Below are 22,383 nucleotides of genomic sequence, written 5' to 3'. Positions count from 1 at the left end.
CATTGAAAACCCCTCAAAATATTTAAAACACAACTTTTATTTACTCAACTGTACAGTAAAATATATATAAAACACAACATGAAAACATATAGTAAAATAGTTCTCGGTCACGGATTTAACATTCAAACGATTTAATCGAATATAATATAGTGGAATGTCGTTGCAGGTCCTTGTTTCCCAACTTATTTCTTCTTCTTTTGTTGTTTCTGACGTTTCTTCTCTTCCTTTTTCCTTTCCCTCTCCGTCAGAGAGACGTACAGTTTATAGCCAATGAACACTGCAACAAAGTAATGACAAATCATTAATAAACTAAACAAATTATTGATGTAATTTTGGGGAACACATCATGGTTTAAATTTAACACTTACAAATAAAGCAAACCAGCAAAAGATAAAGAACAAACGAGAAAATGGAGAAACCCATGGCATACAGAAAGTGACGTGTCCTAGCTTGGGCAAACTCCTCTTTTACTTTGTCGAACTTGCCGGAGGCTGTCTCGAAGAAATCATCGGGAAGATTTTTTAATTTATCGCTTAACGACTCCAACATTTCTTCCACGCTACGATCACCCGCATACTCTTTCAGTTTCTGTTTTACCACGTCGTCTAAGGGTTTCTTCCCAGCCATTATCCAATTTAATGTTGTGTCAGATCAGTTGCACTTTAAACACTGCATGGATTTCAGTGATTATTGGTTATCATTGATAATGTTTTTAGTATTAATAAGTAAACAAAACCCTTTAAAATATTTATCTCTGGAGATGTGTAAACGGATTAGTGTGGTTACATAAGATGTACTGAATACAGGCTGTTTTTCTATGGAAATTACAAACGCAGACACGGTATAAATAAAGGAATTACTTATGAATAACGCTTATCAAATATTTAATTCGCAACAGAATATGAGGAAATATGTTTGAGTAAGTACGAACGTGTTATTATTGTAGGTAACTGTTTATCCACTCAGCACATTCGAACCAATTTACGTAGACCGTCGTTGATACCAGTGGTGAACTGAATTGAATCATTGCACCGTACTTACGGAAAATCAGAACCACGACCAGTACACAACCAAGAAAAATCAGTGAGGAGTAGATGGCCTGTTGCTTTTCACTGTCGATGGCATCGCGCATTGCCGCAATCCGTTCCCTGAGTTCGTCCGGGATCATGTCGTCGGGCATGCTCATCAATTTTTTTCTAATTTCGGCAGCGAATTCTTTTTCGTTTGGTGGCGGCGGAGGCGGCTGGTCTGCCATGATGGTACGTGCACACTTTTCAAACGCGACCAATTTAATAAGTGGCTGATTGGTAACTGCATGGGTAACTCGGCGTTGCGCCTCCCAGTTTCGTTGATACAGTATCGTGCGCCAGTGCGTTGATACTCAGTCATTTGGGGAATCAACAGAACGTTGGTGGTTCATGTCATCTCATTGTGCTGCGCCTTGCGCCAACACCAACGACGAATCTGCACTGGCTTGCGATTATTCCTTCGTTTAATCAACAAAGTGTAAATATATTATCTCACATTTATTTTCTTTTAATTGGAAAACAAAACGATTTTTGGTCGTCTGACTGCTAGTAAGAAAAAAAATCAAGAAATAATGGTATCTCTTTTCTGCATTGGAAAATAAAATAATAACACAAACTTAACACTGTGCCATGGCGCAATTGCCTCAATTCATTGGGTTGATACAGTGATATGCGTTTGAATTAATATATCAGTGCAGCAAATTCTGGTGAGTTACCCATGCCTACTTAATGGGCTCCAGAGATATTTAAGGGGTTATTTTTTAAATGATATGATTTTAAGGATTTCCACCTCAATTTTAAAAATTGAGAATCGTCAAACTCATATTAATAATTTATTTTTTTTTAATACAAAAAGGTTTTTAAAAAGTTACAAATTTAAAAAAAAAATCATTGACTCAAAAATTAATTAATTTTTGAAGGATTTCCGGTCTTCTTTGAATGTTAAGTATCAAATATTTTGATCCAGAAATAACTTTTTAAATACCACTGAGAATGGATATCTATGAAAACGAGAAAATAATGACCCGTATCGACACGTGGTGTTGTGTTGGCACAAATACGTGTATTAAAAGTTTAATAATTAGATTGTGGCTCACCTAATATCGACAAGATCAATGCAATCAATCCAAACAATACGGCAAATTGCAGGAACGGATTGTCTATTTCCAGCAACATGGTTATCAATTTTTATACGGTTACGTTTACTATCGAGTAAGTGCTCGACTGAATTACCAACAGTGGGTGCTTTCCGTTGTTATCGAAACTAATTAGTATGAAATATTTAAGTAGAATTTAAATGTGAAATTGAAATAGTAAATTAATACATTAATTTTGAATTAGGAAACATTATGTAAATTGATTTGAATGGCTAAATTTGCTTTAAATACGGTATGGCCCATTTAAGCCCTTTGTATTTACAACTAGAATCAGCAATAAGAATTTTTTTTAATCACTTAACTGAGATTTTCTATTTTATCCGTTTAAAAAATGAAAAGAAGCAAATTATTAAGACATTTGTTATGAAAAAATATAATTTCATTTAAATTATGATCTTTAAATGGCCTCATACCAAAAATTCCCTATTAAATATGATTATAGAGAGGATTAATCATCTAATTTATTTATTAGAAGTTTATGAAGAAGGAAAAAATGTATCGATTTGAAATTTTTAAAGCAATTTTAATGACTTGAATTATTTTTCTAATTTATTTTGAATAAAATTTTATTTCCGGTTTTGTCGAGTTATTATTTTCAATGGAACACACTGCATATTATTGTGTTTTAAAATTCTTTATGTAATTACAAATAAAATGGCAGTACTATGTCTTAATCTACACCCAAAATTTAAGTTATTAATTTTTTTCAAACAATTTTGACGTAATGGTCTAACTAAAACGTTTGTAAAGTCTTTAACTTGAATGAATTTTTTGGTATACACATTAAAAGACCAACCTATAAGTAGTCATTATTACTACTCTCAAATTTTATACAGAGCGTATGTTATTAACATTTAATTTTGGGTATTTTAAAACATCAATAACTTTGTTAATTTTATTGCAACATCATGTATGTTTTACAATAATTAAATTAAAAAATCTTTCAATTGATATAAACATTCCCTAAACATAAAATAAATATAAAAAAAGAAAATGAAAAAAAAAATAACACTCATTTTACTATGAGTACTCATAGTAGTATGTCAAGGGCGGTATTTGTTTTATATGTGATATCACCCTGTATATTGAATGGGACATCGAATAAAAACCGTATAAAATTAAATATAACTCAATTTTACCATACAGGGTGTATGTCATTAACGTTTAATTTTGTGCATCTTAAAACATCAATAACTTTGTTATTTTTATAGGAACAATGTGTGTTTTACAATAATTAAATAGAATATTAAAAAACCTTTCGTTTGATATAAATAGTCCTTATACATAAAATAAATATAAACAAAGATTTTATCAAAAATGTAAAAATAACACTTATTTTTCGGCGTACTGATAGTACTGTGCCAAGTACGGTATTTGTTTTGCATCTGACAACTTATTATATCACCCTGTATATTGAATGCGACATTGAATAAAAACCGTATAAAATTTTGTCAACATAACTCAATTTTACCAAAATGTACAGTACCATTATTTGGTACTTATGGGACTATAAACTATTTTTTTTAATGGAACAGGTGGCCTTGTGATACCTCATTTGAAAGGTATTATTATTCTGTATTCAATGTTATTTCACTGTGTAAAATCTGATGAGTTACTTAAAAAAATAGTTTAGAATTTATTGCTAAAAATATTCTTACAAAAATTAGGTATTATAGGTCAATATATACAGAACGGAAGACTGTATTATATATTTAGTGTCTTGTTTACATGTGAATTGTTGGTTGTGCATAAAATAGTTATCAGAGAGAAGGGTACAACCTCACTGTATATATTAATAATATTAAAATATCTTTAGAAGTGTATAAATAAATTGAGTCATGTTTCCAAGAGAATGTAGTAAACAAAAAAATTAAATTTATTAGAAAATGTAATTTTTAACTCTATCAGGAGAATTTAAAGAACTCATTTTTTTGTATGTTTTTCTCATTTTTTGATTGTAAAAAATGCTATATTAATCTTCAGCAGCATGATATCTTTTAAGCTATTATTTAAGAGTTGACATAACAATTTCTTATTGATTAAATAAATATTTTTATTAGGTTTTATCATAAAATTTGTGTGCAAAGTGAGATACCACATTTTTTAAATCTTATCGTGTTATATTTAACCTATATATTGCATATATCACTTGCTGTGTGGGCTTTGAGTATTTATTTTATTAAAAAAAACTTATCTTTAACATACTGACGAAGTTGCTTTGTTATATTTTATCTTTAAGAGTCGAAAGCAACATTACAGTTTCATTATTATACCCAGAAATATCAATCACTTATTCGAACACGTTCCCGCGTTATCAAAATGGTTATTGCACCATTTTCTAAAAACCCATAAAAAATTATTTTTAGAATAAACTCATTAGCCGCTCCGTTATCAGAAATCGTGCGATTCAATTGTATGAAAAAGAATGACGTGACTCACCGAGCACCAGAAATATCACCGACAACAGACCGAACAGCATCATCATTTCGACCGAGAAATTTTGCGACGTGACCGCCTTCAGACCGGCCGGATTGAAAAAGTTGGCCGGATTGCCGCCACGTTGTTCAAGCATTTTCATTAGCTTCTCGCGTATCTCCTCGTTGCCGCCCTCGCCCGAGGCGCCGAGCTCCTTCAAAATCGCCTCGAGCGCCTCGCCGCCCAGAGGTCCGCCCTCGTTTTTCGCCTCCTCATCGGCCAGAGCCCGCTCCGCGCCGTCGGTCACGCCTTGCAACAGATCCATGGGGCACCACGAAGAACTGTACACGTACTACTACTCGTGTTGCTGATTTGCGTGGCAAAATAGCTCGCGATTTTTAGGAATGTCGAATCATCAAAATGCATAGTTTACAACGATAACGACGTGTCGGTGCAATGCCGACGAGCAAGACGTCCATCCGAATTTATTTATGTTATCGGTCGGTTATCGTGTTTTTTTTTCCACGGTTATTTCTTAACGAATTGCGGCCCCATTATCTTCGACAGTAACCTTAATGTTATCTTGTAGTGTGGTGTGATTTTTTTTAGCAATTCCTTAGACCACCTGTACAACATGCCGAGTCCTAGAATTATTTTAGGAACATAAGTTGATGTTGAAACTTGGTTATTGATTTTCCAGCAGAGAATGTGGGAAGTGCAGTAAATAACTCATTCACGAGTTGTTACTGATAACTTGACATTAAAAAAAAATGTATGTTTTCATAGATTTTATAGTTTTTTGTAGATAACTGTAATAATAATAATTATTAATTATGTTTATTATAGCTACATATAAAATTCTGTCCTGAAATACATGTACATGAGCAAATGTAAATTAATTTTATTCAATCAATTTTATTTCAATACTATCGAAATGAAATTTTTCAACAAAAGAAAAATATGACTGAATTATTGCGATACCTTTTATTAAAACAATTATGCCATGCCAATTATGTGATGTTATCCAAAACAATAGAAATTTAATCGAAATCGCTGCCCAGAATTGTTTGACTATAATTGAGGATTTATAAATAGAATTTTAATCAAACATTTATGATGATGTGACTAATTAAGAAATATATTTTAGGTGAATTTAAAAAAAATACATACAGAAAATCACTGTACCAACACAACCTTAAAAAAATACATATTTATTAAACAATTGTATATCAGTTAATACATTTCCACTGGGAAATTCTGCCACACTCACCGGTTTGAAAAAGTAAGGAACAAGGACGATTAACCGACAATATTCAATGAATATTTGGTATACGAAATCCTATTCACAGTTACAATTAATCGCGTGATATCAGCATCGATGAATAATCGGAACCGAGTAAATTAAACAAACTCACCTGCCAGCGAGATGAAAACGATTCCTGGCAGTATAAATACTGAATTCGAGAAACCGTGCTCGATTGGACCATCCTGTCCTCCGCTCAAATCTACCATCCTATTATTCTGAGTTCTACACGCAAAACTGGAACAGTTTTCTCTGACGATTTCCCGCCTCAGTTTCCCACTGGTGTTTTGTTTATCCGGCTGACGCAGCCCTAGTTCATTTCCATGACAATAGGAAATTTTACACGAATTCCCCAGATTTTAGGGAAATACAGTTGTGGCGTTTTATGCTTTTATCTAGGAAATAAGTCAACATGCAGAGGTTACGGTGAACAGTTATGATGTTCACTTTATGGAAATATATTATTCGTGTTATATAATTACTAGTAATTTTTTAATAGCTCATCCAAACGTATAAAAATATAAAGTACTTTAAAAAATATTGTCTTAAGCCTAGATAACTGTATATCTTGATATAAAGAATTACTAAATTTTAAAATTGAGATAGTTATCTTGAATTAAGCAACTTAATCTTGTAGTGATGAGTATAATTGACCTTTACTAACAATAATTTGTAACAACATAAATTAAATGTTTCAATTGAATATATTTATTTAATCGTGGTATTAAGATAATTTAATTCAATTAAGTCTAATTACTTAAGTCACTAGTTTTATTTTCGTCTATTAAAGTCAATAATTAATGTATACATTAATCACTAATAACGTTAATAAATTCTACAAAACATTTTTATGAAAAATCAATTAGCCTCAGTAGTTTTTTAATTTTCTCAATTTGTAAGAAATTACACGAAACAAAATTATTTGTGAACATTTTTAAACCGAAAAATAGAGTTTTTTACACTAATGAATTGTTCTCTTTTACTTGGAGAAAAATACTTCAGAAAATTATATAATCTACACATTACCCAAAAAATGCAAAATGTTTTTGCAACTATGGTTTTAAATTATAAATAAATTTTATTTAACAATAGTTTTAAATCAAGTCTGAATGACAGTTGTATTTTATACGTCGTTGATTATGAACCTATAATTATGGAAAGTCACTTTAATAAAGATTTAACAGTCAAATCTGACCTAGAATTAAGTAACTTAGTAGCTGGAGATGTACCTACGGACATCCTTTTTCCCGACGAGTTAAATAGATATTTGCGAGAACAGATACAGGTAATAAACTACTTTCGGTGTATTTTATTCTATAATAATATGTCGTAGTATGTGAGACACGAAAATGTGATGCTCCAGAGGAATTTCTCGGAGCAGGAGAGGCAGTTGGAAGAAACACAAGAGAAGCTAAAAGTGTTGCTAAAAGAGCAGCAACAAGCCGGTCTAAAGAATTCACCCAAGAACGAGTATGTGACCGCCTCACAGGTATCAAATAGTAAATTTGTCGAACTATCTAAGAAGTTAAGGGAAAAAACCAGTGAAGTTGAGTGTTTGAAAAATCGATGTTCAAAACTTGAAGCAGAACTGTCGGAATGTCATTTTTCGGAAACTGATGATGGTAAACTAGGTAATAGTTTACAGCTCTTTTGTAATTTATTCAGTTTATTAAATTTGTCGCTTAGGACAAGAAGAGACAGTTAAGAAGACACCCAGCGATGATGACCAAACGAAGAAGCTGCAAGACAAACTTAGCATGACAACTTATAAATTGTTGGAAGCGAAAAATTCAAACACTCAGTTAAAAAATGAACTGAAATCTATGAAAAAATGTCTTCAACAAGAAATAGGCGAAAACTACGAGTCGTTAGTCAGCAATTCTAATTGGAGAGGACGAGCACAGACTATCTGTGACTTGACCCAGAAGAACACTGAATTAAAAGAAAAGTTAAAAAATATACAAGACAAAAGTAAGCATAATTTATATGACCTTCATACCACTTATTAGGAGCATTATTATATTGTAGCTGCTGGTAATGCAACTAACGTGGAAGCGATTGCAAAAGCTGAAAGCAAAATTCATACACTGACGCAGGAGAATGAACAAATCAAAAATGCGAGTGAAGATCTATTAAAAAAATTCAGCACTCTAAAAACAAAACATAGAACAATGGAAACCGATTTTTCCATAATGAAGTCCAAATATGGATTGTTGTCTGAACAGACTGAGCGTGATAAGGAAATAATGAACACTTTAACTGTAAGATAGTAGTTCTTATATCCAATCACCAATTGGTTACAAAGTTTATTGTTAATTTATAAAACATTTTAGTGGCAACTGAGCACGCTGAAAGAAACGCAAAACGATGCACACAGACAAAAGGACAAACAAATAAAGAAACTAAAATCTGAAGTTGATAATTTAACAGGCGAAATAAACAAATATAAATGTCAAATAGATAACATGAATAACACGATAATAGAAAAGTCTAAGCAAATTGCTGTCCTGAAGGCAGTTGAAGGAGGACCGAAATTAAATAACGTACCCCATTTTATAAACAATTGCTTTCCTCTCTCAATCGATTTTGTTTCCAGGAAATCATTCCAACGAAAAAGGATAACCAATTGGGTCGAATGGAAGCAGAGAGACTACGTTTGTTGGAGTTGCTCGAAATGGAAAATCGCAGATTACAGGCTGAACGGGACAAGCATGGTGAAACACAAAATCAACTCCGTTTTGAACGGCACAGGGCGGCCAAGTTAGAGTCTACAGTCGCACGCATGAATTTAGAACAAAACTCCACGAAGTAACCGCCCACATATCTTATAACTTTTAGACAATATTACGTATCGCATTGTAGGGTTGCGAGTTACAGTAATTTGATTGCGAATCGATCACAAGACACCATTGGTAGACTTCAAGACGACTTGGTTCTGGCAGAAGAAACCATTAAAGCACTTAAAACGAGAATCGATCTTGAGAAACAAGAGAGGAAACAAGATTACATCGAGTTTTCTCGAATTTTACAAAATGATGACAGGAAAAAGAAATAGTTTATAAAACTTTACATTATTGAAAATATACAGTATACACTTTTAACAAGGTTTTTGGTGGCATAAATGAGGGGTCGGGAAATGAGACAACGTTTAAATTTCTTAATACATTTTATTTAACATATAATAATGATGATTCATAAAATTAAAGCATAAGGGTATTGAACTATCCTAATTTTTATGTAATATTAATACATGCCAAAAACGTCGTATTGATATAAGAAAAAATTGGTCAGTGATGTAAAGGAAGATATAACTTTAGTTAAAACTTAGCACCGGAATTAGAAAGAATTGGTCCAATTTCAACATCAACCAATAACAAATTATGTTAACAATAATCGTAAAATTGGTATATTTATTTACATATAAGTCCTATATAAAACAGTATTGACTGAACATTATTAAAAAATTGTCAAAGGCACGAAATTTAGTCTTACGAGGAATGATTGATTACGAATAAATGCATTGGGAATGAACAATCGGAAAGAAATCTCGTGGTCGCGAAATAAATACTCTTTTTTTATCAGAACCAAAACGGGGGATGATGGAGCGCGAGATTTACGTGAATGGCAAGTCGTGGCCAACAGAGTACGAGTTGCACGGGCTATTTAAATGTTGGCCAGTTGCACGTAGTTCGCCGGCAACATGCCCACCTGTCCGGTCCTCTGCACCTCGCCCGTCATCCAACCGCCGTCGATGCTGCTCACGTTTATGATCAGATCTCCGTCCTGGAAGCTCACCTCGTCATCGTCTTGGGCTTCATAATCGTACATCGCTTTGTACACCCGTCCCAACGAGCCGTAGTTGTGGTTGACCGGGTCCATGTCCAGTACCGAGCCTGCATTACGATTTTATTTGCGTTACATACATTATGGGGTAGTTTAATATATTCAAATTTGTATTGCAATACGCACCGATATGTCTGGCGGGTGGATTGTTCACCGTCCCGACATCTGATGAATAGATGAGAGTTTGAGACGTTCGCGACGAATATGGACTGTTGAATTGGGACCCGCTCTGCGGATCATAATCGCTGATTTTGCCTATGTGTTGCAGTTGTCCTGTAATGTTAACAACAGTTCGTTTATTTACATTAAATGCAATATCATATCTATACAAAATGAAATGAATGAAGATTTCTAGATAATAATTTCATTCACGATCTTCACAAAACTAGAAAAAAAAATAAATGTCGTTGGTCATTTAAAATGCTAACAACATGTAACTATTTTGTTTGTTATTTAAAAATAATGGGTCAAAGGATAGGCGATAAAAGACTCTAGGTGTGCCATGAAAATAGTTTTCTCTTTAATTTTAAAATAATTTTTCTCCAATAAAATAATCACCGTTATAATTAACAACTTTTTGTTTATATTCTACCATCCAATTCATGCCTCAAGAGTAGAATTCTGTATTCTTGAAACTGAAGATAAGATCAACGTCAGTTTTGACCTCCCTTTCAAAATTAAATTACGTAAAATTTGGTTAACGACAAAAATAAATATTAATATGGTGGTTAAGGTAGCAACTATTTAACATTTTGAAGCTTCTTTTGAGTTTTTAAAGAATTTCTCCCTTGAATAAGTTTTTCATGAACTTGGTCAATACACAGTTATAATGATTATTTAGCACTCTTGGGCTAAGTCAATATACAAGGTGGGTGTTTCATAACTTATTCGAAATTTCTTAAACCAGATACACACTTCTAAATAATAAGTCGATTTCTTAAAAAAAATCTAATAAATGTCCAACAGAAAACGAGAAAAAAAATTGTTAAAGTTTGTATCAAACCTTTTTTTATGCAGTGTTTTATCTGGTTTTTTATTGTTTCAACGGTACGGAAGTACAAAATATCGGTAAACTGAGATAAGACCTGGCCCAAGATTGCTTGTAGGTCAATGGAGAAAACTTGGAACAGCTTTTGTAGAGTAAAGTTTTTCCAAACATTAACATTTTTCATGTCGTTTTCTGTTGGACTTATATTAGAATTATTTTTAAGAAATCGACTCGGATAAGCCCTGTATATAATATTCACAGCAGTCTCTCACAATGTCATTCACGTTTTCTTACATTTAGACATTTTTTAAGTAACGTTTCAACAGGTTTACCAGTTTCACCCATTGCCAATTGTTTGATGAAACGCATTGCATGAAAATAATAAAAATTTACTCAAACAAAACCTGAAAACTAAGAAAATAAATTACTTATTCTTGTAGCAAACATAACATCCGATCAAGGTACTGATTCTGATGAAAAAATATTAATTGTTAACAAAAATATTATTCTACATAACCACTTTTTTCTTTTTCTTTCTTGAGATCGTTTTAATTTTATATTTGTCTTCCGAATGATCCGTTATTCATTTTTCAAAGATATTTATGTCAAAGCATTTAGTGTTTATGAACATTACTTGCTGAATATTAAAATTACTCAATCAGCGCAATACCCGTATGATGATTAAGGAAAACACAACCGGAAGTATGAATCACTTATGGGCGAGGAATACCACTTAAAATAGAATGTGATTCCTGTTTCAGAGAAATTTCTAAATCAGATTAAATAGAAAAATTTGTCGACTTTACCAAGTATAATTTTCTTGAAACTGCGATAAATAATTTTGCCTTAATAGATGACAACTAACGTATAATCAGGCGACAAAAATATAAATTATTATTGAATTTAATTCTCCACGTAAATACTTTAAAGTTTATTAAAAAATTAAACAAGGAAATAGAAAATAAAAATTTACCGACACTCAGAGTTATCAAGAAACTGATTCATATCAAATAAAGACTTTCCTGTTTATTGAACTACTGATAAAAATAATAACAATCAAATAATAAACACTAAAAATGAGGCCCAAATAAGCATATTTATCCATTACCTATTGCTGTTTGCGGGGGCGGCGGTATAACCATCTGTTGCTGCGGCTGCTGCGCCGGCGGCTGATACTCTTTCACGTTGGCGTTCCTCTGATCCTCAACAGCTGCCGCTGTCGCAGCCGCCGCCGGCGCCGGCCTGTATCCGTTCTCGTTAATCTGGCGCCGTTGTTCCATCTGCGCCTTGCGCTGCAGCTCCCCATGATACGCCACGTTGCTGATGATTTTCGTGTTCTGTTTGATGCGCAGCGTCTCCGGATCATCTGCCACCTGTGTAAATTTGCCCTTGCTCCGTTCGAAATCGGCGTGGTACTTGACGTTTGACTGGATCTTGGTGTTCTCCGCAATTCGCTTCAATTCCGGCGTTTCAGCCATAGTCGTCGCTTTTGCCTTCGGTATATGTCTGTAAATTTGTGTCGAAAAGATTAAAATGTGGGCATGTCTTCTTGAAATTACTATTTTGTTCACATATATAAGTCACGGTCAGCATCTAATAAGATTATTGATCGTAATCAAAATGTGATAAGTTAAAACGATATAAATCATTTTTTTGATTATTATATAGTAGTGATTTATGATTTATATCAAGTCAAAGCACATATACAGTGATGTATAAAACATATATTTGTTTGTAAAATCCATGTAAATGGTAAATTACCGTTGGTAAAGAGTTCAATTACTTCTCTCATAATGTCTCTATATATGAAACGGTCCATTTTACTAATAATTTTTTGTATACCATACTAAGGAAAGGAACCTCAAATCAATACTCTTCTTCCACCATGCTTCAAAGTTTTTGTAGTGTATCTGGACTGAAGTACCCTTCGCCAAAATTCTGGATGATTTTGTGCAAATTTTTAGTCTTGTTCGAATATTTTTTTTTGTACCAATGGTTTCTTTACTGAAATATATCCTTCCAAGTTTTACTCATTCAGTCGACGCCTGATTATTTTACTAGACAAACTTATTTTGAATATTGTACTGATTTTTTCAATTTTCTGTGAATAAAAGGAGTCGTTTTTTTGTTAGGACATTTTCTTATTGTATTTTCAATTAAGCGTGTTGTTTCATAATTGTTAATAAGCATTGTAAACCATTTTTCGGAAGCATCATAACCTTTTAGCGACATCAGCAATATTTAGACCTTGATGTTTCATGTTAATTATTAATTTCTTCTTCTCTGGACAGCTGTTTCTTTCTTCTCACTAAAAGTGATTTTATTTAATAAAAAAATTAAATCCTAGTAAGAATAAATACAATAAATAACTATTAAGATAATTGTTAAATACATACAAAAACATACATTTGAATGTGCTATTTCTTTGGTCAACTAAATCAGAATAATAAATGTGTTTAAAATTATATTTATGGTGTTCGTAAGATGTATAACAAAAAAACAAAAAAGTATAGAATATTTAAATATATTTTTTATACTGACTGGACAAAATTTGAATCAAATCCTAATAAAATATCATGAAAAATGTGTGACTTTAAATTTTATGCTATTTCTTTGACTAGCACTATAACAATATTCTGATTCCGAAGACGAATACACACATATTTGCTTGTGGAAGTAGTAATCTGCCAAATAACCCATCAATAAAATGAGGCACTGAATTTTTCCATTAATCGATCACCAGTAAAACAAACATTCCGTGTTTTGATATAATTAATCGGACGCGGCAATTTTTACTACATTTTCCAACAACAATTATGTACTTTAAAACATGTTACATAAACTGTAGTCAGTTTATCCAAACAGTTACACGCAACAAGCAATTTTATTGTCCAAACAAGAAAATCACGAGGCCTTTTAATTATCTGTGATAATACTCGGCACGTTTAATTACCCATTAACGTTGACCGTAGTGCAACACAATTTTTAAACTGTTCTAGAAGATAATTTTCGGGGCGTTTGGACGTAACGACAGATACGGCCCTGGTCCCCCGTGTGATTTCATTCATCAAGTCGCCGCATATTTTCTTATTAGAGGAAACCCACATACGCTCCCTCTGCGTCATCCATTTTATTTATAAAGCGTTATTCATTTACGGCCGGTTTATTGAAGAACCGCAGATCGGGGCACAGGGTTTTCGTCATAAATGATTCTATTCACACTTCTTAAAAGACCTCTATTTAACATTCATCTTATCTAGTTTATCGTAGAGTAAACAGTTTTTTTGATTTTCACAAAAATATTTTGTTGCAATTCTGTGTAACAGGAAAAAACTAACTACTTTTATATATTGTTTCTTCTATGTTCCATTAACAGACGAACGATTTAATAATATTAAACAGTCGTATTTAAAGAGGTGTATTTGGAATTAATTCTAATTACATACTGTAAATAAAAGGTCAAAATTACTTGTTACATTTAAATGAAGCATTATGACGTAATATAATTTAATGTTGCATTAAAAAATAAACTAGAAACTAGCTACATATTAGTTTGTAATGATTCAATTTGTTATATTAAAACATATTTCACACATTATGTTTACGTAAATTTTTTTAAAATTATTTTAAGTGTCTAGATAATTGAGTTTAATTATGATTTAATTAAAATGATAAGAAATAAAATTATGAACCAATATTAAATAACAAGTTACATTTTGTTGGATATTTATTATAATTTATGGTTACTACACTTAAAATAATGCACATTCCATGAATAGTGGTTTTTGATGATTCAAAATTAGACGGCAAAAATGTATGTAGATAGATAGAATGAATGGATAAAAAATTAGTTTTTATCACATTGTATTAGTGTTCAATTATCACAATAAAGATTTTCGCATTCAAATTAATAATAGGCATTCAATTGCTTTACGTTTCTAATTGGTTAAAATAATGAGAAAATTGCAAATAAGTCCAAAAATGGTAATCCAAACACAGATTTGCTGCATAAAATGTGTGTCAGTAAAGAATTGGCAATTCATCTACAACAAAAGGTCATTTGTCTAGGTCAAGACCAACACACCCTGTATTCCTTATATAGTTATAAATTATAAATAATTTTTATATGAAAAATAAAATCAGAATTCGTGAAACAGATGAAGGCTTTCACAGACAGCAAAACGATTGTTGATACATTCAACATCGGCGATTTAAACAGTTAACGCTTGACGAATTGTATTTTGCGAGTATTCGGTTAAAATAATTGCAGCATATGTCCAGGCACAATAAAGAATGTTTTGTGCGACGTACAATGCCTCATTATTTTATTCGAAAACAGTTAAATAACATGACACTCACGCTTCGCAGTACGGTTCCTTGTCGAACCCCTTGTAGTTCCTCATGTTGAGGGCCATGCCGCACTCTTTGCACTTGAAACAGGGCTTGTGCCATATCTGGAAAAGAAAAACCGGGGAAAGTGAGAAAATCACACATTTCCACCAAAACACTGGTGAACGATCATTCCGGCCGCAGTTTCCGTTCCGGGCAAAACGTCCGACGGCTCTCGGAAACTGGACCCCGAAACGAACGGAAAACATACTTTGTCCAGACACTTGAGTTCTTCAGTGGGATAGACGGTCTTCTCGCACCTGGCGCACTTTTTGCTCATGATGGAAGCGTGTCCCTTGGCACAGCACCTTTGCACTAATCAAAACCGAACCGTTTACGTAGCTATTGCCGCGTGTTTTATCGTATGAGATGCGCCGCTTCGCAGAACCCAGCCCATCAACGGACCCCGTTCGCCTTATTCTAATTGTTCTTGTTTTCGATACGTTTGCTTTCCATTCACGCCAATGCTGCCAACCGCTAAGCTAATGTGTTCGGTGTAGCTACGCGCTGCCGAAGGTCTCCAACCGTGTGGTGTCACTTGTAAACAATCGGAACGTTTTATCGTGGTTTATTTTCTTGTGGCATTCTAAGCCGAATAAAATTGTAAAAACAGTAGTCCAAGCTACCATAACTTAAGATATGTGCATCTAAGTGTACGGTGCACTACATTTACAGGTAAACCACCTGTAAACAATGTAAACAAATCTAATTTAAGGTTATGAGTGAAGAGACTATTCAGTATAAATTATAAGTCTCTTAGTTTGAATATAAGAATATTTAACATTTAAATATTTTTGGTTTAAGTGAATACACGAGATCACACATTGACGTGCTCCCAATTAGGAAGAACCCATTTTATGTATTTAATTTTCTTTATATAATATTAGTTTTATCAAATAATTAATTTTGTCCCAAAAAAGAATGATAATATAATAATTATAGACTAGTACAGGGTATTTTTTGACTTGACATCTTTGACTTAAGTTAAAATTAAGTTACACAAAAAATAATTATTAAAAGTAAGATAGAATCTTTGTCAAATGTGTTATCTAAATACCTCTACATTAAATATAAAATAGTACAATAGATAACTAATGAATAATTATCTAAAGTACAATACATGTTCATCCTTGAAACTGACAAAAAATAGAATATTCATGTATCTGATTTAATATTGTTTTAGTACTAAATCCTAGGTTTTTGACAATAATTTCAGACTTTTTAGGAACAAGTGAAATATTTCTTAGAAATATGTAATTGAAATTATTTAATGTAATTTTTTGGTGCTGTATATACTGCATATATACAGTAGTAGCCTGACAAATAGCTCAAAATTGAAAACATTTTGTAAGATATTTCATAAAAGGATTTAAATCAAATTTTGTCCAGTCAGTATAAAAAATATATTTCAATATTCTATACTTATTTTTGTTTTTTTTTTTTTGTTGCACATCTCAACTTTAGAGAAGAGCAAAATATAATTAACATGAAACGTCAAGTTCTAAATACTTGATATCCCTAAAAAGTAAGATGCTTCCGAAAAATGGTTTACAACGCTTATTAATTATGAAACAGCACACTTAATTGAAAATACATGAAGAAAATCTTCAAAACAATTCATTTTATTAACAAATTGAAACGACATCCTTTCTTGTCTTTTAGATAAATAAAAGAATAATTAATTAAGTCACAATATAAGTGTCTCTAATACAATATGACGTCGATTAAATGGACAAAGCTTGCAAGGATATATTTCAATAGAGAAACTATTGGTATCAAAAAACAATATTCGAACAAGATTAAAAGTTTGTACAAAAATGTATTAATTATCCTCCAGAATTTTGGCGAAGGGTACTTTGTAATGATGAATGCATATTTAATAGAACAAAATCAGATGGTAAAAAATACATTCATCGTCCTCCTAATAAAAGTTTGTATCGCAGATACACTATGAAAACTTTGATGATGGAAGAAAAGTTTTCGTTTGGAGTTCCTTTCCTTGGCATTGCATAGGACCATTACAAAATATTAGTAAAACGAACCCTTTCGTACAAAGAGATATCATGAGGAATGGAACAATTTGCCAATGATAATATATCAATTATATAGATTTTTATGCATGATAATGATACGAAGCATGTATTCAAATTTGGTTAAAAGATAAAAATGTTCAGATTCTCGATTGGTGTAAACGTTAAAGATATTTATAAATTATTTAACAGCCCCATTTCAGATTTATATTGTTAAAGATTTAATTTAAATAGTTTGATTAAGGTACAAAATGTATAATAGTATAGTGTATACAGTAGGAAAAGCGTTTGACCCGTCTGAATTTAGAGAGATACATCATGCACGACAGAGACAGTAGAAGTTTGGCCCTTAGTAGACCTTCTGTCTCTATCATAGTGTGACGTCTCTTTCAGGATTCGGATGGATCAAACTCTTTTCATACTATATATAATAAATATATAGTACAAAGAGAATATAGCATAAATAAAATATAAAATATTTTAATTGTAATTAATTAGAGGCGTGCGTTTCTTAACCACTACATATTCTAAATTTTTAGTCTCAATTGGCAAACTAAATCACTTTCCCTAGTTTTCAGTGCTAAATCAAAAGGAAAATAATATTCATTATTAAGTATTCATTTATTAAAAATAAAATAGAAATTTAGTTTATATACATAAATAACAAAATAATATAAAAAAATCAAGACAAAATCACAGTTATAATTGAAACAAATTTGCTGTAATGTTTTATTTAGTCAAAAAATATTGCTATATTATACAGTTCACAGGCAAATAGATTTTCTTCATAAAATAACAAAAACAAAATTAAAATGGAATGTACAAATATAAATAAATAATATATGTATATAAATATTGTATTGAAAATAATACACAAAGGTTTCGATGTATATTGAAAAACAAAAACACTAATGTATCATGATATAGTGTATACATCAGATCTTGACATGTTTTTTTCTTTTATCCGAGACTCCAATCGTAAAAAAAGTGTTTTCAATTACAGCGAGTCCCACAACAAATACTAATTCACGTAAGTACAATGTAAAGCTTTAGGAATGTTATGTCTATGGTTTTCGGGTGTACGATCACACACTGTGCCAATCCAATAGAGAGCATCGGTACTACAGACAGGTACAAAACAAGATTCATCCGAACGACTAGAAAAACAAACGAACATTCGTTTACATCGAGTATAAAAAGTTGTACTTTTCGTAACGGTGGACGTCGCACAGGGTGTAACCAACTGAATTCGAGTAAAACTATGACGCGCGGTGCAGACTATCGTACAGTTTTACTTTTTCGGGTATGGCGGCCGCCTCCAGGGGCACCCTGACCATCAGTTCCCTCAACGTTCCCATGAACACTATCTTTCTGTAGAATTTCGAACTGTAACAATCAACAATCAAATTTTACTACTGCTCATTTCCTAGAGTACTTAAATGTACCTGATGAAGGGTTTGGCCATGAAAAGCATTGTTTTGATCCACAAACTCGGATGGACAAGGTACAAGTGACTCAAATTTTTGCGCAGTTTCCTGCCAACCAACTGGTAGCATTTCTTCAGCCAGCTGAACGACGGTAACTTGGTGGCACCACCGTGCAGGTAAACCAATACGTAATCTTCAGTTACAAGACGCTCCAAAGTCCACAATACATATCTGAAACAATTTCATACGTTGTCATAATTGAATAAAATTAATTATGCATGCTCAATAGTATTTTTCTTTATTACAAACGGAATGCATAACATACAAGAACAGGTTGTCCATGACGTAGTCGTAATCGACACGAGACTTATCAGGCAAGTAGCAAGCGGAGAAAAGCACGATGGCCGTGTGGCCGCCGGCGCGCAGATATCCACCATGTGACAGCACCCTCTTATAGGGCTCAATGACGCGCATATCGATGGTGCGCTGCTCCCCCGAGGGCAGTACTGTGCGTTGCCAATGACGAGCGTGTTTCCGCTCCTCAGCAGCCGACAGAGGTTCTATCGGCTCCGAGCTGTTGTTGTCTGTAAATGTAAAATCCAAGAGGTCGAGAAATTACAGACAATTTTAGAGTAAATGTACCGTCAGTTTCTACTTTCTCATCCGAATTATCTCCTTCTCCGGCGAATATCTCTTCCGACTTGACGCTGTCCGAATTGCTGGCGAGCGACGATTCATCGCTGTCCTGACTACGATTCGTCGACATCACCGATATTCGACGAAGCTTGTTGCTTCGCTTTTTGTGGGCCAAAAAATTCAAGTTTCCTGCAAAATTATGTTGAAATTCAACCGCGCATTTAAAATTGTTAAATGTAACCTTCTTTCTCGTTCATGGTGAGCGCCACGTTCTGTAGATTGGAACTCAAATGGGCCTCATATACCGACTTGTCGTTCTCGTTGTCACTGCCTTCGTGTGTTGTTTCTACCGGAAAGTCGAAGATAGCTTGACGCTTTAAAGCAGTCGGGCTATCCGGAAAATCTAACCAATACAATGATGTTAGTACATACATTAGTGGTAAGGACTTTGAATTAATTTACCACAACCGGTATGTAATTACAACAGTTGCAAAAGTTCAGGGTATTGTTCATGAGTCATCACATTATTTATAATCTATAATTACAAATTGATAGCATTTACAATGATTTTATCAATCTTTTGTACTAGTTTATTTAAAATGAATTTATAAAGAAATGGTTTATTAGTAGGAAACTTTAAAATTAAATAAATAAATAAATAACGCAATATATATAGTATGGCCCAATTAAAAACGGGAGAACCTCGTAATTTTTGTCAATTTATTCCATAGACTACTTGATTAAAATATTCATAAAAAGAATATAATTTTTATTATTCTTCAGAATTGCTTATATGCATATTTCTTTTATGAAATTCAGTATACACTCATTACAGGAAATTCTTAATCCAGTTGTTAAGTTAGATTTGCTATAAAAAATTGCTAGTATGATTTCCTCAATTGGTTTTGGATCAAAAAACGTGACATTTTGTTTAATAAGTACATATTTTCATGCTTTACACTTAAAAAAAACGTTAAAATTATTAAAATTGAACAAAAAATACAAATTTTATAAGGGTGACCCGCTTTCAAATGGGGCACACTGTATATGCCTCTTCCATAGGTCATCATAGAAAACAAACTATGAATCATTATTCAGTTATTTACAAATATAAAGGTGACTTTTCCTTTGAATGTGACCTTATTGTAAATAAAAAAGGGTGGAAAAAATATTTTTATACAATGAAATGAATTCAAATATAAAAGTTATAATACCTTTTGGAAATGTCAGTTTTAGTGGATATCTTTTTATTGTATTTAAAACAAGGAAAATCAAAATATGTAGGTATTGTTTTAAACTATATTTAACTTCTACAAAAATGGATTATTAACAGATAGTAAGATTGTAATAAAATAATTATGTCAATATTTTTTAAGTAAACTGGTAAATTACATGATGAAGGTTAACATGGGCAAATATTTGAAATAATTGTAATTTAAAAGGATTATTGTTCCCCACTAAAGACACAGATATGTGTATATATATTAGTAAAGACTATAGAAAATACAGAACTAAGTAAATACACAGTCATGATATAATAATTGATACCTATAGTTCTATATTTTCAATTTTTGAAGTGGGTTAGTAGTGATATTAGGACAACTGTACGAACCATTAATGGTATTTTTCTCTTCAAACTCTTTAATATCAATGGCACAGTCAAAATCTATTTGAGGCCATTCACACTCTGAATCAAATAATGAATGCTCGACTAAAATTTTTCTTTTCTGCCCACCTAAAATTTCAGTCCAATAAGAAATTATCACACCAGAATGCATAATTTTCCTTATCTTATCAACCATATACAAATAAACTAAACAAATTTAGTGGCATTAAGTGAGCAACCTCACCTGACAGAGTATCATCATATTCAGATAGAGGTTCATTCAGTTTCCTGACAAACGAATCATCCTCATCCTCAAGTGACACAGGTGTGGGGGTGCTGTGTGCCTTAGGGTTGAAATTCTGTCTGTCGTGCGTTGACTTGGCCTTCGGTTTTTCCGGAATGAGATCCGGATAGTCGGGAGAAACGGGGCTGGTGGGTGACATCAGAGGATGCGAGTTCGTGGCGTTCTGGCTGTTCGACAGGTTCATGAAAAAAACTGTGTTGCTTAGACGATCGCGGTTTTCGTTCACTATATCGCTTTGCAGCGGCAGCGTAGAGTTCTGACTAGAATTTAGATAGTCTTGACTAGAATCTGAGTTGTCCATTGCGCGGGCCTTTGGCACTGGCAGATATTGGTTTTGGTAGGTGCTCAGGAATATAGTTGTTCCTCAAATTGTTAGGCTAATTGTTTGAAATTATACTGGTTCTTACATAGTTTAGTTGACAAACTACAAATTGATTAGAAAGTGACGTTTCGGGGCCATTTTTTAAAAATCAGTGTTGTTCTAACGAAAATCCCCAGATTTGCTTAGATTCAGTAGTCCGGTGGAGGGGGATATGACGCTCCCGCCCACTCGATTTGAATTTTCAAATTTGAATAACATTAAAATAGTCCATATACATTCAGATATAAATAAATTTATTTTATATCACAAATGGTGTTTTCATATTATTAAAAGCTTTTTATTATTATTTTTTTTAAAACACTGACGACATTTAAATTTATTAAATTAATCTTTATTTTAATATTTTCTAGACATTTTTTAGTCGAAGATTAATATAATAAGGTATAGTTAACAAAAATAAATAATATAATTATTTTATTTTGAAGAATTTGTTTACAAATCTACATTGGTGGCCAGAGAAATAAAATAAACCCTTTCGTATATAGAGACATGTAATTTATCAATTATATGGATTTTTTTTTGTATGATAATGAAGCATACATTCGAAGTTGTAGTTGAGATTGGTCAGAGTAAAGTCCGGATCTAAATACAATTGAAAACTTGTGGAAAGATTTGTGATTTTGATTAACACGCCAAAAATCCTCAAATTCAGATGAAATGTGGTTATTAAAAAGTCGTGAAATTTAATTTCAAACGACCATTGTCGATATTTCATTGAATCTTTGATTCACCGTTTACAGGTAATTTTATTTAAAGTTATGTATTCATTATTTAACAAATATATATTTTTCAAAAGTGAACTATTTCTGTGACCAGCCACTCGTTGCATATATTTTATGTAAGATTTAAGTAAAATTATTTTGATTTAAGTACAA

At 32.4% G+C, this 22,383-nt stretch overlaps 4 protein-coding genes across 7 annotated transcripts; 1 reads left to right on the top strand and 3 right to left on the bottom strand.

The window, feature by feature from the left end:
* Positions 1-19: 19 nt before the first annotated feature.
* LOC109595164 (uncharacterized) lies at positions 20-5,045 on the bottom strand. Of its 2 annotated transcripts, none has more exons than XM_020010462.2 (2): positions 4,625-5,045; positions 20-277 (listed from the first exon to the last, which is right to left on the bottom strand). In XM_020010462.2, the coding sequence occupies exons 1-2, from the start codon at positions 4,923-4,925 to the stop codon at positions 183-185; spliced, it is 396 nt and encodes a 131-aa protein (XP_019866021.1). In that variant the 5' UTR covers positions 4,926-5,045; the 3' UTR covers positions 20-182. The 2 variants fall into 2 exon arrangements, with proteins under 2 accessions (XP_019866021.1, XP_049817256.1); XM_049961299.1 differs by lacking the exon at positions 4,625-5,045 and adding an exon at positions 369-1,020.
* Positions 5,046-7,029: 1,984 nt separating this feature from the next.
* Positions 7,030-9,007, top strand: LOC109595169 (coiled-coil domain-containing protein 13). 2 transcript variants are annotated; one of them, XM_020010470.2, is made up of 7 exons: positions 7,030-7,188; positions 7,237-7,525; positions 7,590-7,874; positions 7,932-8,164; positions 8,237-8,446; positions 8,500-8,711; positions 8,766-9,007. In XM_020010470.2, the coding sequence occupies exons 1-7, from the start codon at positions 7,057-7,059 to the stop codon at positions 8,956-8,958; spliced, it is 1,554 nt and encodes a 517-aa protein (XP_019866029.1). In that variant the 5' UTR covers positions 7,030-7,056; the 3' UTR covers positions 8,959-9,007. The 2 variants fall into 2 exon arrangements, with proteins under 2 accessions (XP_019866029.1, XP_019866028.1); XM_020010469.2 differs by having other exon boundaries at positions 7,237-7,534.
* Positions 9,008-9,050: 43 nt separating this feature from the next.
* LOC109595149 (LIM and SH3 domain protein F42H10.3) lies at positions 9,051-15,586 on the bottom strand. Its single transcript, XM_020010444.2, has 5 exons — positions 15,335-15,586; positions 15,094-15,188; positions 11,843-12,240; positions 9,873-10,019; positions 9,051-9,796 (listed from the first exon to the last, which is right to left on the bottom strand). Exons 1-5 carry the CDS (start codon positions 15,401-15,403, stop codon positions 9,567-9,569), a joined length of 939 nt encoding a protein of 312 aa, XP_019866003.1. The 5' UTR covers positions 15,404-15,586; the 3' UTR covers positions 9,051-9,566.
* A 2,282-nt stretch (positions 15,587-17,868) lies between these two features.
* On the bottom strand, positions 17,869-21,610 carry LOC109595160 (protein prune homolog 2). Of its 2 annotated transcripts, XM_020010456.2 has the most exons (7): positions 21,067-21,609; positions 20,829-20,951; positions 19,458-19,619; positions 19,223-19,405; positions 18,906-19,164; positions 18,599-18,811; positions 17,869-18,539 (listed from the first exon to the last, which is right to left on the bottom strand). In XM_020010456.2, exons 1-7 carry the CDS (start codon positions 21,425-21,427, stop codon positions 18,413-18,415), a joined length of 1,428 nt encoding a protein of 475 aa, XP_019866015.2. In that variant the 5' UTR covers positions 21,428-21,609; the 3' UTR covers positions 17,869-18,412. The 2 variants fall into 2 exon arrangements, with proteins under 2 accessions (XP_019866015.2, XP_019866016.2); XM_020010457.2 differs by lacking the exon at positions 20,829-20,951 and having other exon boundaries at positions 21,067-21,610.
* Between the last annotated feature and the right edge of the window lie 773 nt (positions 21,611-22,383).

This window comes from Aethina tumida, chromosome 1 (assembly GCF_024364675.1).
Source record: "Aethina tumida isolate Nest 87 chromosome 1, icAetTumi1.1, whole genome shotgun sequence".
NCBI classification, from domain to species: Eukaryota; Metazoa; Arthropoda; class Insecta; order Coleoptera; family Nitidulidae; genus Aethina; species Aethina tumida.
Note: the sequence above shows the minus strand (reverse complement) of the source record. Positions and strands in the feature narration are given on the sequence as shown.

What these genes read in the sequence shown, in the direction of transcription:
- LOC109595164 (XM_020010462.2), bottom strand. Translation starts at nt 4,925, where the DNA reads ATGGATCTGTTGCAAGGCGTGACCGACGGCGCGGAGCGGGCTCTGGCC. An exon ending in GGTGATATTTCTGGTGCTCG is followed by an intron (nt 278 to 4,624) that starts GTGAGTCACGTC and finishes ACTTTGTTGCAG; the next exon opens with TGTTCATTGGCTATAAACTG.
- LOC109595169 (XM_020010469.2), top strand. Translation starts at nt 7,057, where the DNA reads ATGGAAAGTCACTTTAATAAAGATTTAACAGTCAAATCTGACCTAGAA. An exon ending in ATTTGCGAGAACAGATACAG is followed by an intron (nt 7,189 to 7,236) that starts GTAATAAACTAC and finishes AATATGTCGTAG; the next exon opens with TATGTGAGACACGAAAATGT. An exon ending in AAAAAATATACAAGACAAAA is followed by an intron (nt 7,875 to 7,931) that starts GTAAGCATAATT and finishes ATTATATTGTAG; the next exon opens with CTGCTGGTAATGCAACTAAC.
- LOC109595149 (XM_020010444.2), bottom strand. Translation starts at nt 15,403, where the DNA reads ATGAGCAAAAAGTGCGCCAGGTGCGAGAAGACCGTCTATCCCACTGAA. An exon ending in AAGGAACCGTACTGCGAAGC is followed by an intron (nt 12,241 to 15,093) that starts GTGAGTGTCATG and finishes ACAAATTTACAG; the next exon opens with ACATATACCGAAGGCAAAAG. An exon ending in GCCCCCGCAAACAGCAATAG is followed by an intron (nt 10,020 to 11,842) that starts GTAATGGATAAA and finishes TTAACATTACAG; the next exon opens with GACAACTGCAACACATAGGC.
- LOC109595160 (XM_020010456.2), bottom strand. Translation starts at nt 21,427, where the DNA reads ATGGACAACTCAGATTCTAGTCAAGACTATCTAAATTCTAGTCAGAAC. An exon ending in ATATGATGATACTCTGTCAG is followed by an intron (nt 20,952 to 21,066) that starts GTGAGGTTGCTC and finishes CTGAAATTTTAG; the next exon opens with GTGGGCAGAAAAGAAAAATT. An exon ending in CACCATGAACGAGAAAGAAG is followed by an intron (nt 19,406 to 19,457) that starts GTTACATTTAAC and finishes ATAATTTTGCAG; the next exon opens with GAAACTTGAATTTTTTGGCC.